General features: G+C 46.4%; 1 protein-coding gene across 3 annotated transcripts in view; it reads left to right on the forward strand.

Annotated features, from left to right (window-relative positions):
* Positions 1-14515, forward strand: part of PLOD2 (procollagen-lysine,2-oxoglutarate 5-dioxygenase 2) — a 282208-nt gene that overhangs the window by 259791 nt on the left and 7902 nt on the right. For all 3 annotated transcript variants that reach the window (XM_082248892.1, XM_082248890.1, XM_082248891.1), the window contains 2 exons: positions 1321-1386; positions 14267-14371. In XM_082248892.1, the coding sequence (XP_082105018.1) occupies positions 1321-1386; positions 14267-14371 (171 nt within the window). The remainder of the gene's footprint in view (positions 1-1320; positions 1387-14266; positions 14372-14515) is intronic.

Here is a 14515-nt window from a genome sequence, read left to right on the forward strand (position 1 = left end):
TAACATCAGGATTGTCACCTATATGAACTTTAACTCATTTTTACCTTTATTATGGACTCTAATATTTAATATTGATTCATACACTGTTGATGACAGGTGTTTTTAATGTAATGTGCCACTGTTTACCCTCTTTTTACTGCTATAGGAGGTAGACTTGTTTTTTTTTTTTTTTTTTAAAAATCCATTTCTAGTTTCTTTGAAACAGGGTTATACATAGGACTTTACAGGAAGCATCTATTGTGCTTTAGAAAACTAAATGTGCAATCAAATTCAAGTGATTCTAAACCCAGGCTTAAAAAAATGTATTCAAGTGTATATTCTTAAAGGGTTTGTAAAGGCTCAAGGTTTCAAGGTGTCAATCACAGCCAGTGAGCCAAAAAAAGTGAGAGTGGGGACGAGACCGAGCCACACTACATGTGTGAATGTAGCTCACAGACAATACAAGAAGGCACAACAATACATTAAGAATCAATTTTGATGAAAAGTAGATTACAGCGCCATTAATGTGCATGGGACCGACTGTGGGACAGTTGCATTACCTACAATGTACTATCCATGCCTTGAGCTCTTTAAAGTGATTGTAAAGTTTCATGTTTTAAAAAGAAATAAATAACAAACATGTCATACTTGCCTCCTGAAGTAGTTTTGCACAGGGCAGCCTGGATCCTCCTCTTAGCGGGTTCCTTGTTGTTGCTCCTGGCCCCTCCCTCCTGTCGAGTGCTCCCACAGCAAGCAGCTTGCTATGGGGACACCCGAACTGGGCTCAAGCTACATGTGTCCATTAAGACATGGAGCTGCTGATTGGCTAACTGACTTTGATAGCAGTGGGAGCCAATGGCGCCGCTGCTGCGTCTCATCCAATCAGGAGGGAGAGTGCTGGGTGGCCGAGGGACAGGTGGACATCGCTGGATACAGATGGGACAGAGGTAAGTATTAGGGGGGCTGCTACACACAGAAGGCTTTTTATCTTAATACATAGAATGCATTAAGATTAAAAAACCTTCTGCCTTTACAACTCCTTTAACCCTTGTTAGGACAGACTGGGTGCACATCTAGTTTACAAATGATGGAGATATCTGCCAGCACAGTACAGACAAGCTTAATTACAGTAAACCCAACTCCCCAGGCCCCATACATAGAAGGGGAATTCTGGGTAAGATTTTTAAGCAAGCAAAAAGTTAAGCAGCAACTTTACCATATTTTTATTAACATTGTTTTTTTTATAACACATATAAAGTATTCATTAAATAGTTGGAAACAGTTTAAATGACCAAGATTACCTAATTTTATCTGAGAAGCATTTTTTTTTCTTTTATACAGGATTGGAAGCTAAAATATATAGATGCTAACTACTCAAAGATTTTTACAGAAAATATTGTTGAACAGGTAAGAAATATATAGAAAGCGATTAATTAGAACTATATACAAAAAAAGTTGCATAAAACTTTAATTTAAAAATATATTTTTTAAATTATGTAATTTAATCATTTTGCTGCCTGAGACCTAAATTTATATTACTTTAAAGCGGTAGGTTATTTACGTTAAGCCAATTAGGCTCTGTTTCATTGCACAGTGTTTGTTTTCAGGCATTAGGAGATAGAGGTTGGCTTTGCAGTGTGGCATTGCTGTGTGAATCAAAGGACCTGAGCAGAACTATAGATATTTTAGTCTCTCCCTCTCTCTCTCTCCTCCCCCTCTCTCTCTCCCCCCCCCCTCTCTCCCCCCTCTCTCCCCCCCTCTCTCTCTCTCTCTCTCCCTTTCTCCCTCTCGCTCGCCCTCCCTCTCGCCCTCCCTCTCGCCCTCCCTCTCTCCCTCTCGCCCTCCCTCTCTCCCTCTCGCCCTCCCTCTCTCCCTCTCTCCCTCTCTCCCTCCCCCTGGCCTAGGAAATAGGTTATGTTGATGATTAAATCATGAGGGCTCCCGCACTATCCCTTTAAGTTATAAAGATAAACGAACAGTCGTCCAATACCAACTTAGCTAACCTTTGCCTAATATAGTAATAAAAAATACATATCAGTATGGTGCTGCACTATTAGAGTGATAATAAAAAGTACATAAATACCAAATTCCTTAGTACTGTGGTGATTATAAAAAATATGCAAAAAAAAACCGAATAATACTGGAAATCGTGAACTATAAAACAAAATTGTTTACTAAAATATATGATTAGACATCCGCCAAGCCAAGTGAAAAGTGATGCAAGGTACAGAATTTGTAATCCATCTATATATTGAAAAATAGTAAACCGAAAAATAATAAAAGGTTTTTAGTGGTTAAAAGATGTATAGTATATCAAAACGTGTCAGTTCACCCTGTGATATGGGTGACTACTACACAGTGACTCCAACACAAATCTTCAGTGTGGTGACAGCTCTGTGCTCACAGGCCGCTCATTAAGTTGTATATCTTCAAATGCAGATCCTTCAGTTCTCATCTGGGGCCTTCACTCTTTTTGTTAATTTCAGAACCTCTAAAACCAGTATATCTCCTCTGTGGTTCTCCTGTAATTCCTCTGTAAAGAGCTCCAATGTATGTGGGGGTATAAAAAGGGGTCTCCACAGTGCATTTTGGTTTATAAAAATGATCAGGGGATCCCCTGATAAAGTCACTTTGGCGTGATGCAACGCGTAGGGAAGAGGCATACCAGAAGTAACAAGAGGGGGAAAGCGCAGCAACACATTATAATATGGTGTAAAGAAGTAATGCACTCACATAGACAGGTGAGTTAAAGGCACATCGTGAAGAAATTGAGATTTCTCATCTGGGGCATCACTGGAGCAGTGAGTCCTGGTAATGGAGGCAGGGGATCCTGGTAAAAGAGGCAGGGGTGATCCTCCATGTGCGGTGGGGAGGCCTCGGTGGTGCCCGTGGGCTCCCCATCAGCTGGTGGAACGCAGAGCCTCATGTGTCCTGGGATCCTGACGTCACTTTGTGGCGACGATGCGGGATGCTTATGGCAACGTGTTTGCGGAGCATGTGCTCCTCCTTCTTCAGGCCTGCACAGACCGCAAACGGAGGAACACCCCTGCCTCTATTACCGGGACCCCACGATGTGCTTTTAACCCACCTGTCTATGTGAGTGCATTACTTCTTTGCACCATATAATAATGTATTGCTGCACTTAGAAGGCACTGCACTTTTTCCCTCTTGTCTCCCACCAGAGATCACTTCTGTCTCTCCCGCCAGCAGCCGCTACAGTGGACAGCTATCCCCTGACCCCCTTGGCTTTTTTCCCCTCCCCTACCTCCCCCCTCATGGTCACCAGGACCAGCCCACACTGAGACTTCCACTTGCGCCAATACCAAAACTAATACCAGAAGTGACGTCTAACGAGCTTGGCGCTCGTGGATTATATGACTGTTTGTATTTTTAAAAGTACCCTGGGAAGCCCCTGGGAGCTCAAGCTCTGGAGATTGAGAGGAGAGATGGTGAATACTGCCTGGGCAGGGGAGGAGGAAAGGAGGGAAAAAGTCCAGTGGGTGAAATGGAGTGGTACTGGATATTTTTGCCATGTGGATCTTGGTACCACGTTCACCCTGACCTTCACAATGCCTGTGGGGGATTAAATCCACCCATGATCAGGAAAGGGGGTTCCTGGTGAAATTTGTTGTGTCTCCTATAAGGTATGCATTATATGTAAGTCTCTGACTTTCCCTGATGGTATGTGTATTCCTGTGAGGTATTTTCTGAATGCCCATAAAGGATAGATTGTTTAGGATAGTAACACCAGGGGACACGGTTTTACCACAGAATATACTTGGTAGGAATCTGAGTCAATAAAGCATAGTCTGCTAGTATCAATGGCTGGGAAGTCAAAGTCTAGTCGGAGCTGGGTCATGAAGTACTTTACCCAGTGGTCACTGAATCCGTGTCGTGCTGCTCCATCCTACATGTATGTGTGCTGTTCCCCCTGTCCATAGTGATTTACTGTATGTTAGGAAGCAACAGAGTATCCTCCTCTTGCTGGCAGGCACCTTGTCTTGGGTTAAATAGCCCGGCTGAGAATCGTCGTCGCTCTTTCTCCCGGCCCGCCACCTTCCGGGAAAACTAGGGGGGGCGTAACGCTCACGATCTATCCTTTATGGGCATTCAGAGAATACCTTACAGGAATACACATCCCATCAGGGAAAGCCAGAGACTTGCATATAAATGCATACCGTATAGGAGAGACAACAATTCTTACCAGAGCCCCCTTTCCCGATCATGGGTGGATATAATCCCCCACAGGCACTGTGATGGTCAGGGTCAATGTGGTACCAAGATCCACACGGCGAAAATATCCAGTACACCTCCATTTCACCCATTAACTTTTTTCCCTCCCTTCCTCCTCCCCTGCCCAGGCAGTATTCACTATCCCTCCTCTCCATCTTCAAAGCTCAAGCTCCCAGGGGCTTGTACATAGGGGGACGCCCAGTATATAACAATTGTTAGCACCATATTATATGGCATATGCCGTGGGAATCTGTCTATATGCAAGAGGTACCTGGTGTCCGGCCGTATATATTTGTATTCATGTTGTTTTGTGTCCGGTCTTCTGTTTATTATTTGTCACCCACAGCATAGGCTGAGAGGTAGAGATTTTCTCTACCAGGCTGTTATGTACATTTGTATTTATTGAAATAAAGCTATTTTGTATTTCTTAATATATCCTACAGCCAAAATTTCTTCGTCAGCATTATAGCTTCTCATTGCCTGTGTCTATACGAGGCATTTTTTGTATGCATGATTCAGCTATGTTGACAAACGCCAACAAGTTATGGTAATGCTGGGATAACCATTTAAGTAATTGGCCTGATTGTTACACATTTTTATATGTCCCACCCTGGTAGTCTGGAGGGGTCCAGTGTAGAGACCCCTAGGTGCATGCCCTACTGTTTGCAGTGTGGGTATAGTTCAGGGGGGTCCCAGTGCAGAGACCGGTGCAAAGCGTGCAGCGAAGTCTCCACTAACGTGTGTCCTAGCTTTGGGGGGGTGCAGCTTTGCAGAGGCTGCAGAGAAGATCCTGGCAGCATGCTTCTTCGTTTGTAGCTGATGGTGGCCATTTTCCATTAGTCTGGCTGGTCCCTGGTTGGTAGCCATGTTTGTGTAGCCCGATGTCACAGGGGCTATTTTCCCTTAGTTTGGCTGGTCTCCGGTTGGCAGCCATGTTTGTGTAGCCTGATGATGTCATGGGGGGCCATTTTCCCTTAGTACGGAGATGATGGAGATGGCCAAAAGGAACAGGGATGGCATTCATGCTGATGCTGGGTTCGAATTCTCAGTGCTCCTCTGGTCGGTAGAGTCCTTGGGGGTTCCTGTTATCTCTCTCTGCTGATAGGTACCCTGAGCCTTGAGAGGATCCTTTAGTGGTGCCTAAAGATTTTTTTTGTATTGCAAGGTCTTCCTTTCCTTATGGAGCCTCAGGGTCACATCTCCCCTACTAACCCCCTCATGGAGGTGGCAGGTCCCTCGAAACCCCAGCTTCCCATGGTTACACTGACGATGGTTCTGCGGTTCTTAGTGTCCCGGGTGGAAGTGGCATGTGGGCAAAGGCCCAGGAGGAAGCCTCCCCCACCTTCCCCTGCTCAGTCTGTCTCATCTGATTCACACCCCCAGATCCATCTGATAGTGAGGATGTTTCCTCCTTGGTCGCAGCAGGGAATGGTGGTAGACTCACTTATTACTGCAGTGCGTGAGACTTTAAATTTTACAGACATCGCTCTGTCTTTCGGTACGAATAAGTCACCTCGCACTCCAAAGGTGTTTTCTTATGTACCTTATTTTGACAGGTTTTCCCGTAAGGAATGGGAACAACCAAAATTGCCGTTGGTGGTCCCCAAACATTTTGCTGTAGGTTACCCTTTGGAGGAGTCCCTTTTAACCACTTAAGCCCGGAGGATTTGGCTGCTCAAAGACCAGGGCCTATTTTGCGATTCGGCACTTCGTGAATTTAACGGACGCGGTCGTGCGAGGCTGTACCCAAATGAAATTGACGTCCTTTTTTTCCCACAAACAGAGCTTTCTTTTGGTGGTATTTGATCACCTGTGCGATTTTTACTTTTTGCGCTATAAACAAAAAAGAGCGACAATTTTGAAAAAATAACAATATTTCTCTATCGCTCATTGACAGACGTAGTCCTCGGTGATACAGCACCTTCGGGTTATGTTGCCTCCACAGGAGTAGGACTAGACAGGAAATAAAATGCTCTGGCCACACCCTAGGGGCAGTCCCAGAGGGTATATCCTCTCTCTCTCTGCCTCAGCAAATCAATTTTTTTCTGTCTAGTCAGGAGTAAGGACCTAGATACCTTGCTGGGATCTTCGGTCCTGGCAGGATTTTTTTCTTAGAAAAGAATTTTTTAAGACAGCTTTTTTTCTCCAGTGTTCCTGTGAGATCTTCAAGCAAGAAAGCTGAACTGGGCGACGGGCGGGATGTTGAGATCCAGTGGTCACCCCAGTTCAGCCTACGAGCACGTGCAGGCCATAGCTCCGCGTTGGGTCGGCCGCGACATAGTCCCACTGGACGGGGACTGACCCTGCGAGTTAAACGTCTCGCTGAAACGCCAAAGACCATGAGTCACGGCACCCGTATTGGTCGACAGCCCTCCTACCTCGGTGGAGAGGGGTACTGTCAGGAGTTGGCGCCCGCCTGGTTCCGGTATGGTGAGTAGTATGTTCCCCCTTTCCCCCTGACGGGTCTTGTGGTGAACGCGGGCCCCTCTCTGTAATGGTAAGGATGGGTTCCCCTCTATCCTACATGTCACAGATCCCCCTAATTGAGTGTGATTTTTGTGTACAAGAAGCCAGGAGGCTTGGTTTGGGAGCTGACAATCTAATTGTAAAGATGCGTAAATGATTGTAGTCAGTGGCAGTACTAGAACTTTACTGTGATAGTATAAGGTATCCTACCTGTCAGTAGCCACAGGGCGATGTCTATACATGTATACTGCATTCCAGATCATTCCTCCAGCTAAGCAGCGGACCGCATGCGGCCCGCTAGGGTCCGGTACCTCCGACCACGCTGACCACCATGAGGGTGAAGGGTTGTGAGGCCGAGATCCTTCTGCAGACATGCCGCTATTCTGTGCAGGCCGCCGCCATTGTCTGGTAGATCGCACGAGGCCGCCATTTTGGTGTAGCCTCGTGTCTCCAGCATGGGGGCGGCCATGTTTGAGGTGACTCAAACACCTCATTGAGCCAGGGGGAGGAGCCGGCAGGCGTGTTAAGGGGCGGAGCCGCCTCTTTTACCCAGGAAATGGGGCCAAAGACTTCCTGTCTGTAACAAGACAAGCACTGAGCAAGCTGATGAAAACTTCTGTGCATCAGGGATGAGCCTTGGGGTCTGTCTCTCTCTGTGTGGGGTCCAAAAAGGCAGGTAACACTGAGGGGCGCTGTTGCGACTGGGGGACACAAAAACAAAAAAAAAAAAAACAAAAAAAAAAAAAAAAGTTTTTTTTTTTACTTTGTCATTTTTTGTCGCTGGCAAGTGTCTTGTATAATCATTGACCCTGCCGCATAGGTATCCCCACCTGATCCCCTCAAGGTGGCCGCAGGACCCTCCAGTACCCCACTTGTTTTTAATGCATTATCGGCAATTTTGGAGTCTTTGGTATCCCGGGTGGAGGTGGCCTGTCAGGGACGGGGGTCAAGTAGCGACCCCCGCCTACCCCTATTGTTTATCAGATACTTCAGATACGGATTCGGAACTGGTCAATGCAGTTGCAGGTCCCTCTTAGGGGGCTTTTGTCTCAGGTAATATCTCCTCAGCAGTGAGGAGCACGTTTCTGCCTCCGCCATAGCACAAGAGTGGTGGATGCACTAGTTGTGTCCGTCCGGGAAACCTTTAGTCTTGAGGTTACACCGGCAGAGGTAGCTGAGACTGAGATTCCTTTTTGGTACTTGTTAGCCTACCAAAAGGGCGAAGGATTTTCCTTTACCCAAATGGGGTCGTTTTGAAACGAACCCCTGTTATTTCCATACGCATGGCTAGGTGCTATCCGTTTGAGGAATTCCTCTTTATAGGATAGACGATACCACCTGCTGTCTTGCCACAGACTGTTAGGATAAAAAGACCTCGTAACTAACGAGGACCTTCCTTTTCTGCTCATATAGAGTTGTTTGTTCCGCGAGGGCGGGCGATAAGGCGAAACCCTCCAAAGCCCCTTTAGAGGGGTTTCAAAGGGCGCTGGTCGGGTAAACAAAGAGTCCGGCTCAGCCAAGCCTGAAGAATATAGCCTGATGCGCCCCTACCCATCTCTGGGGTGGGGGGGGGGATGTCTTCACCGGGTTCTGGAGGACACAGGATCGAGTTTCGATCACTTCTACCGGTGCGATTCTGCCCTTCTAACATTGAACGGTTTCAGGGGTTCTATTCGAACCTATTCACAATGCCCAGGAAAGAGGGCAAGGTGCGTCCAAATCTGGACTTGGGAAGAAATAGAGTCCATCCGTACAGTGGTGGCCTCCCTGCATAAAAGAGATTTCCTGGCGTCCATAGACATATAGGATGCCTATCTTTATATCCCCATCATCGCAGGACATCAGCGTTTTTTTCACTTTCCCAAAGATCATCCCTGGTTCCCACCAGGAGACTGAACTATCTGGGCCTAAGGTTGGATACATCCTGGGCAAGAGAGTTTCTCCTTGCTGGGAAACTCCAGAAGGTTCAGTCAACGATTCGGATGTTGCTGTCCGTCAATTGGCTGGGACTGATGGTGGCCTTCTTAGAGGCAGTACCGTATACCCAGTCTCATACCCGAATTCTCCTGAAGGAGATTCTTTTTTTAATGGAATCAGAATTCCGATTCCCTGGACAATCGGATCCGGTTGAGCGAGCGGACCAGAAAGTCTCCGATGCTCAACCAGGGGAAGTCATTTCTTCCGATAGTATCCAGATTACCAATAAGGGTATCGGAACTGAGAGCGATCAGATTTTGTCTGATTTACTGGATCGAGCAGCTCTAGAGCAGCCCGATTCGGATCCAATCGCATATGGCCTCTTCATCCAGAGGTTTTTTCCCTAGCTGTCCCTTCATTGGGACATCCCGGATGTGGATCTGTTGGCACCTTGGCCTAACAGGAAGGTGCGGAGGTTTGTAGCTCGCGCCACGATCCTCTAGCGGACGCAGCAGAAACGCTGATCGCCCCGTGGGGGCAGTATCAGCTACGGCATGCCTTCCATCCTCTCAAGTTGCTGCGGGAACTTCTTCGCAGGATAGAGGTGGAGGGAATTCCAGTTATTCTGGAAATTCTGGATGGACCTCGTCAAGCCTGGTACGCCGACTTGGCGAGGCTAGTCGCGGACGCTCCTTGGAGACATCCTCTCAGGGAGGATTTGCGGTCTCAGGGACCGATCTTCCATCTTGCTTTACAGTCGCTGGCTTAATGGCCTGGCCATTGAGACCCAGGTACTGAAGGACAAGGGAGTGTCAGCTTCAGTTACTCCTACCTCCAGTTAAAGCAAGGAAAGCGACTTCCAGCACATGGAAGTCTTATATTGCATGGTGTGAATCTATTGGATTTCCCCCACAGACCTAATCGGTGACCCGAATTTTGGTCTGTCTGCAACAAGGGGTTGAGCAGAAACTATCCTTGAGCACGATCAAGGGTCAGGTTTTCGGCGTTAGCAATCTTCTTTCAAGAAACCTTTGGCTAATCATTCCTTGGTGCGGAATTTCATCCAGGGGGTGCGACATCTGGCTCCGCCAGTGCGCGCACCCTTACCGCCTGGTATCTTAATTTAGTGTGGTCGGTTCTTCAGAAACTTCTCTTTGAAGATATTAGGGAGATTCCCTTGCTTACATTCCCAGAAGGTGGCCTTCTTGGTGGCCATTACTTCTCTATGCAGGGTGTCAGAACTGGCCGCATTATCCTGTCGTTCCCCAGATCTGGTGGTTCATAGGGATAAGGTGGTTCTTCTTCCGAATCCATCCTTCCTTCCTAAAGTGGTTTTCGTAAGACGGACTCACTTTTTGTGATCACGGATAGCCCTTGAAGGGGGTTGCCTGTGTCTGCCACGACCATATCTACATGGATCAGTCAGACGGTGGTACAGGCTTATTCTATTAAGGGTCGGAATCCTCCGTTCCCTGTTAGGGCGCACTTCACTCGAGCGCTCAGTACTTCCTGGGCCTTTCGCCATCAGGCGTCAGTGGTCCAGGTATGTAAAGCGGCCACCTGGTCGTCGGTACATACCTTTACAAAATTTTATAAAATTGATGTGATGGCATCGGCGGATGCCTCATTTGGCCGCAAGGTTTTGCAGGCCGCAATTTGAGGAGACCGGTGGTCTACCTCGAGGGTTTTTTTCTGTTTGAAAATTTTTTTGTTGAGTCTCATCATTAAGGATGAGCATTGTAAACTTCTAGTTGGCACCGGTTGGGCCTTCTAGATTTGGATTTGATTTCCATTTTCCCACCCCTCATTTGTGATACTGCTCTGGGACTTCCCGAAGGTGCTGTATCACCGAGGACTACGTCTGTCAATGAGCGATAGAGAAAAATGGATTTTTGTAAAATCTTACCGTAAAATCCTTTTCTCTAAGCTCATTGACAGACGTAGTACCCGCCCCTCTGTTTTTTTGAGTTGGGTTGGGTTAAATTCTCTAAAGACTGCTTTTATGACATAACTGATTTGCTGAGGCAGAGAGAGAGAGAGGATATACCCTCTGGGACTGCCCCTAGGGTGTGGCCAGAGCATTTTATTTCCTGTCTAGTCCTACTCCTGTGGAGGCAACATAACCCGAAGGTGCTGTATCACCGAGGACTACGTCTGTCAATGAGCTAAGAGAAAAGGATTTTACGGTAAGATTTTACAAAAATCCATTTTTTTCACATTTTTTTTATATGAAATTCTCAAAAAAAAAATGTAAAAATCAAAATTTTTTAACATTTTAGGCCAATTTGTTTTCTGCTACATATTTTTGGTAAAAAAAATCGCAATAAGTGGATTTTGATTGGTTTGCGCAAAAGTTATTGCGTTTACTAACTACGGAAAAGATTTATGTCATTTTTGTTTTTTTTTTTTAACTACTAATCTGCGATCTGCGTTTTTTTTTTTTTTTTTGCGGGACTGCGACATTGCGGCGGGCATATCGGACCCCTGACTGACATTTTTGACACTTTTGGGGGTACCAGTGACATTACTACAGTCATCAGTGCTATAGATATGCACTGTTACTGTAAAAAATGACACTGGCAGGGAAGGGGTTAACTTTATTAGTGATCAAGGGGTTAAGTGTGTCCCTAGGGGCGTGATTCTAACTGTCAAGGGTCGTGGCTTGTGATGTAACCACAGAGACATACGATCCTACATAGCAGGATCGTACAGCCTCTGCAGTTACACCAGGGAGAATGACAGACGGCTTTGTTTACATTAGCCGCCTACCTTTCTCCCTCTCCAGCGGGAGATCACAAGTGGCCGACGGACAACAAAGCCGCCGGTCACTCACATGGGTATGTTAGGGAATGAGCGGGGGCGGGAGCGATACGTCGCTTTGCCCAGTAGGGGCTGACCGCCGCAGCATATGTGCTTGCGGCGGTCGGCAAGTGGTTAAAAAAGTGGACTAGTGCACCAGTGGTGGACCCTTCTGTTTCCAGGTTGATCAAACCAACCATGTTCCCAGTAGAGGAATCCCCGTCCATTAAGGACCTGGCTGACAGGAAAGCGGAGGCTGTGGCATGCAGCTTGTTTACTATGGCTGGTTCTGCATTGCGGCCAGTCTTTTCCTCAGACCTGGCGTCTCAGACCCTAATTGAATTGGCTAGATTGGGGATGAGCAGGTCCCAGCTGCTTATGTTGATTTAGTGGACCAGTGCCTGTTTAGGGCCACCCTGGATGACATCATTAAGAGTCTCACGGGGGAAGAGTACCTTTCTGCCACAGTCAAGGAAAACGAAGGTGCCTTGTCGCAGACGGGCCCTCCTCAGCCCGTAGAAAATTATTTTATGCTCCTGGGATGGAGAATAAGGGAAATGGATCTTTCAAATCTTCCCCGGGAGGTTCCAAGCAACCTTGATCTGGTAAGCCTAGAGCTAGCTTCTCCGGACCCGCAGACAAGACACCTTCCGCATGAAGGTCTGCTCTCACTCATTATTGGGGTGCGGGGACATCTTTGCTGGTTACCAGCCCCGTGGACCTCTTTTGTGAGCGTCAAGGATGTCCGCAAAATGTTTCTTTTGGGAGTACCCAGAAAGAGGGACAGTGTTTGTTCTTTTCAGGTATTTTAGGTCCTAAGTCTCCTTGAGCGGATTTAATTTCTGCAAAGGTTCAGGTGATGTCCGAACTACCTAAGGTCCCCCCTATCCCTGTCCAGGGAATTGAATTACCTAGATCTGATTCTAATTCTGACTAGGGTGGTCTGTCCTCTGGACAAACTTCAGGAACCACAGGCCCTGATTCACAGATGGTTCTCGCTCCCGATTTGCATACAGGTTCTGAGTCTGGTGGTATCCACCTTCAAGACAGTTATGTTTGCACAGTCCTACGTGCAGCTCCTTTAGCAGGTTCAGATCCACAGGAGTATAACAAAGTTTGTGGTGAGATCAAGGGTTCCTCTAGCAGATGCCGCAGGTGTCCAAGGCCCATGGCAAGGCCAGTATCATCCTCGGCTAAGGCTTCTTCCGCAGTTCCTGCGAGCATTCAAAAGTGTGGATCTTCGAATCATCCTGGTGCCCGTAAACATCCCTTGAGGGCTTCCTCTCAAAGAAGACCAGCTGTCTCAAGGAGCTGATCTACCATCCTGCTTTAGTTGCTGGTTTTAATGAATTAGCTATTGAAAGCCAGGTACTGAGGGATAGAAGTTTGTCTGGATCAGTGATTCCCTACTATGGTGAAGGCAAGGAAGTCATCTTTCAGCAAGATAAACCATCATATTTGGAAAGCGTACATTTTTTGGTGTGAGTCGATTGGCGCTCATCCTCAATCCTTTTCTGTGGCTCGGATCTTAACCTTTCTTCAACGGGGAGTTGATGAGAAGTTGGCCTTGAGTACCATCAAGGGCCAGGTGTCTGCTCTTGCAAACTTCAGCGACCCCTAGCGATGCACTCTTTAGTTCGTACTTTCATTCAGGGGGTTTGGCATGTGGCTCCACCTGTACGGTCTGTTTTGCTGCCATGGTATTTAAATGTAGTGCTTTCAGTTCTCAATAAACCTCCATTTGAGAATATTCAGGAGATTCCCTTGTCTACGTTCTCCCAGAAGGCGGCATTCTTGGTGGCTATTACCTCAGGCCGCAGGGTATCAGAATTGGCGGCAATATCCTGTCGCAGTTCCTATTTGGTGGTCCCCAGGGATAAAGTGGTATTTCGTCCCTGTCAATCATTCCTCCCCAAAGTGGTCTCTGACTTCCATTTAAATGATGACATTGTGTTGCCTTTCCTGTGTCCCAAGCCAGCTCATCCCAAGGAATTTGCTTTGCATACCTTGGATGTGGTTTGTGCGATTCAGGTGTATCTGGCAGCTACAGAGTCCTTTCGGAGGTCAGACTCACTTTTTGTGGTTACAGACGGACAAAGAAAAGGGCTGGCCTCTTCTTCGGCTACCATCTCCAGATGGATCAGACAGACTGTGACTCAGCACTCGGGTGCTGAGTGCTTCTTGAGCCTTCCGTCATCAGGCATCAATATCGCAAGTTTGCAAGGTGGCCACTTGGTCGTTGGTGCACACCCTCACATTGATGAACGAAAGAGAAATGGGATTTTTGTACTTACCGTAAAATCCATTTCTCTGAGTTCTTCGTCGGACACAGCACCCACCCCTTTATAGAGTTCTGATACTTCTAATACTGCTTGCTACTAAACTGATTACCTAGAGCAGAGAGGAGGGGTTTATACCAAGCTGAGGACTGCCCATGGGCATAGCCAGGTGTTTTTTGTTCTGCCTAGTCCTACTCCTGGAGGAGGCAAAATAACCCAGTAGGTATGGAGTGCTGTGTCCGTCGAAGAACTCGGAGAAATTGATTTTTACGTTAAGTACAAAAATCCCATTTTATAGGTTATGTTGATGAACATTATGCAAGATACTGAAAATATCTAATTGAAAGTGTATTTAACAATCAGTAAAATCTAAGATTCAGATATCATACTAAATTTTATCCCAAATAAGCAGGTAGATATATACTGTGCAGTAAAAACAATTATTTTAGACAGAAATTTCAATAAATGACGTTTCCCACTTTAATTTTTATTGGGCACTAAAACATGAGTAAAAAACTAGAGCTTTATCATGAATACTAAAATATACGGTGCAAACCTGAAGTGTATTAATTTTTTTTTTTTATTTGATGCAGCCCTGTCCAGATGTGTTTTGGTTTCCTGTGTTTACTGAGGAAGCCTGTGATGAAATTGTAGAAGAGATGGAGCATTATGGCCAATGGTCTGGTTCAAAAAGTACAGTAAGTATTAAAGAAGAAGGGATTGTATACCAGCGCTATGGAGTTTTCATGTGTACTGAATCAGGCTTAAATGGTGGTGTAAGCTGCCTCCAACCTACCTCTGAGGTAGTAAAATAGAAAAAGTTGCAAAAATGTTGGAACCGG

The sequence above is a fragment of the Pelophylax lessonae genome (genome assembly GCF_965119305.1).
Source record: "Pelophylax lessonae genome assembly, chromosome: 3".
Lineage (NCBI taxonomy): Eukaryota > Metazoa > Chordata > Amphibia > Anura > Ranidae > Pelophylax > Pelophylax lessonae.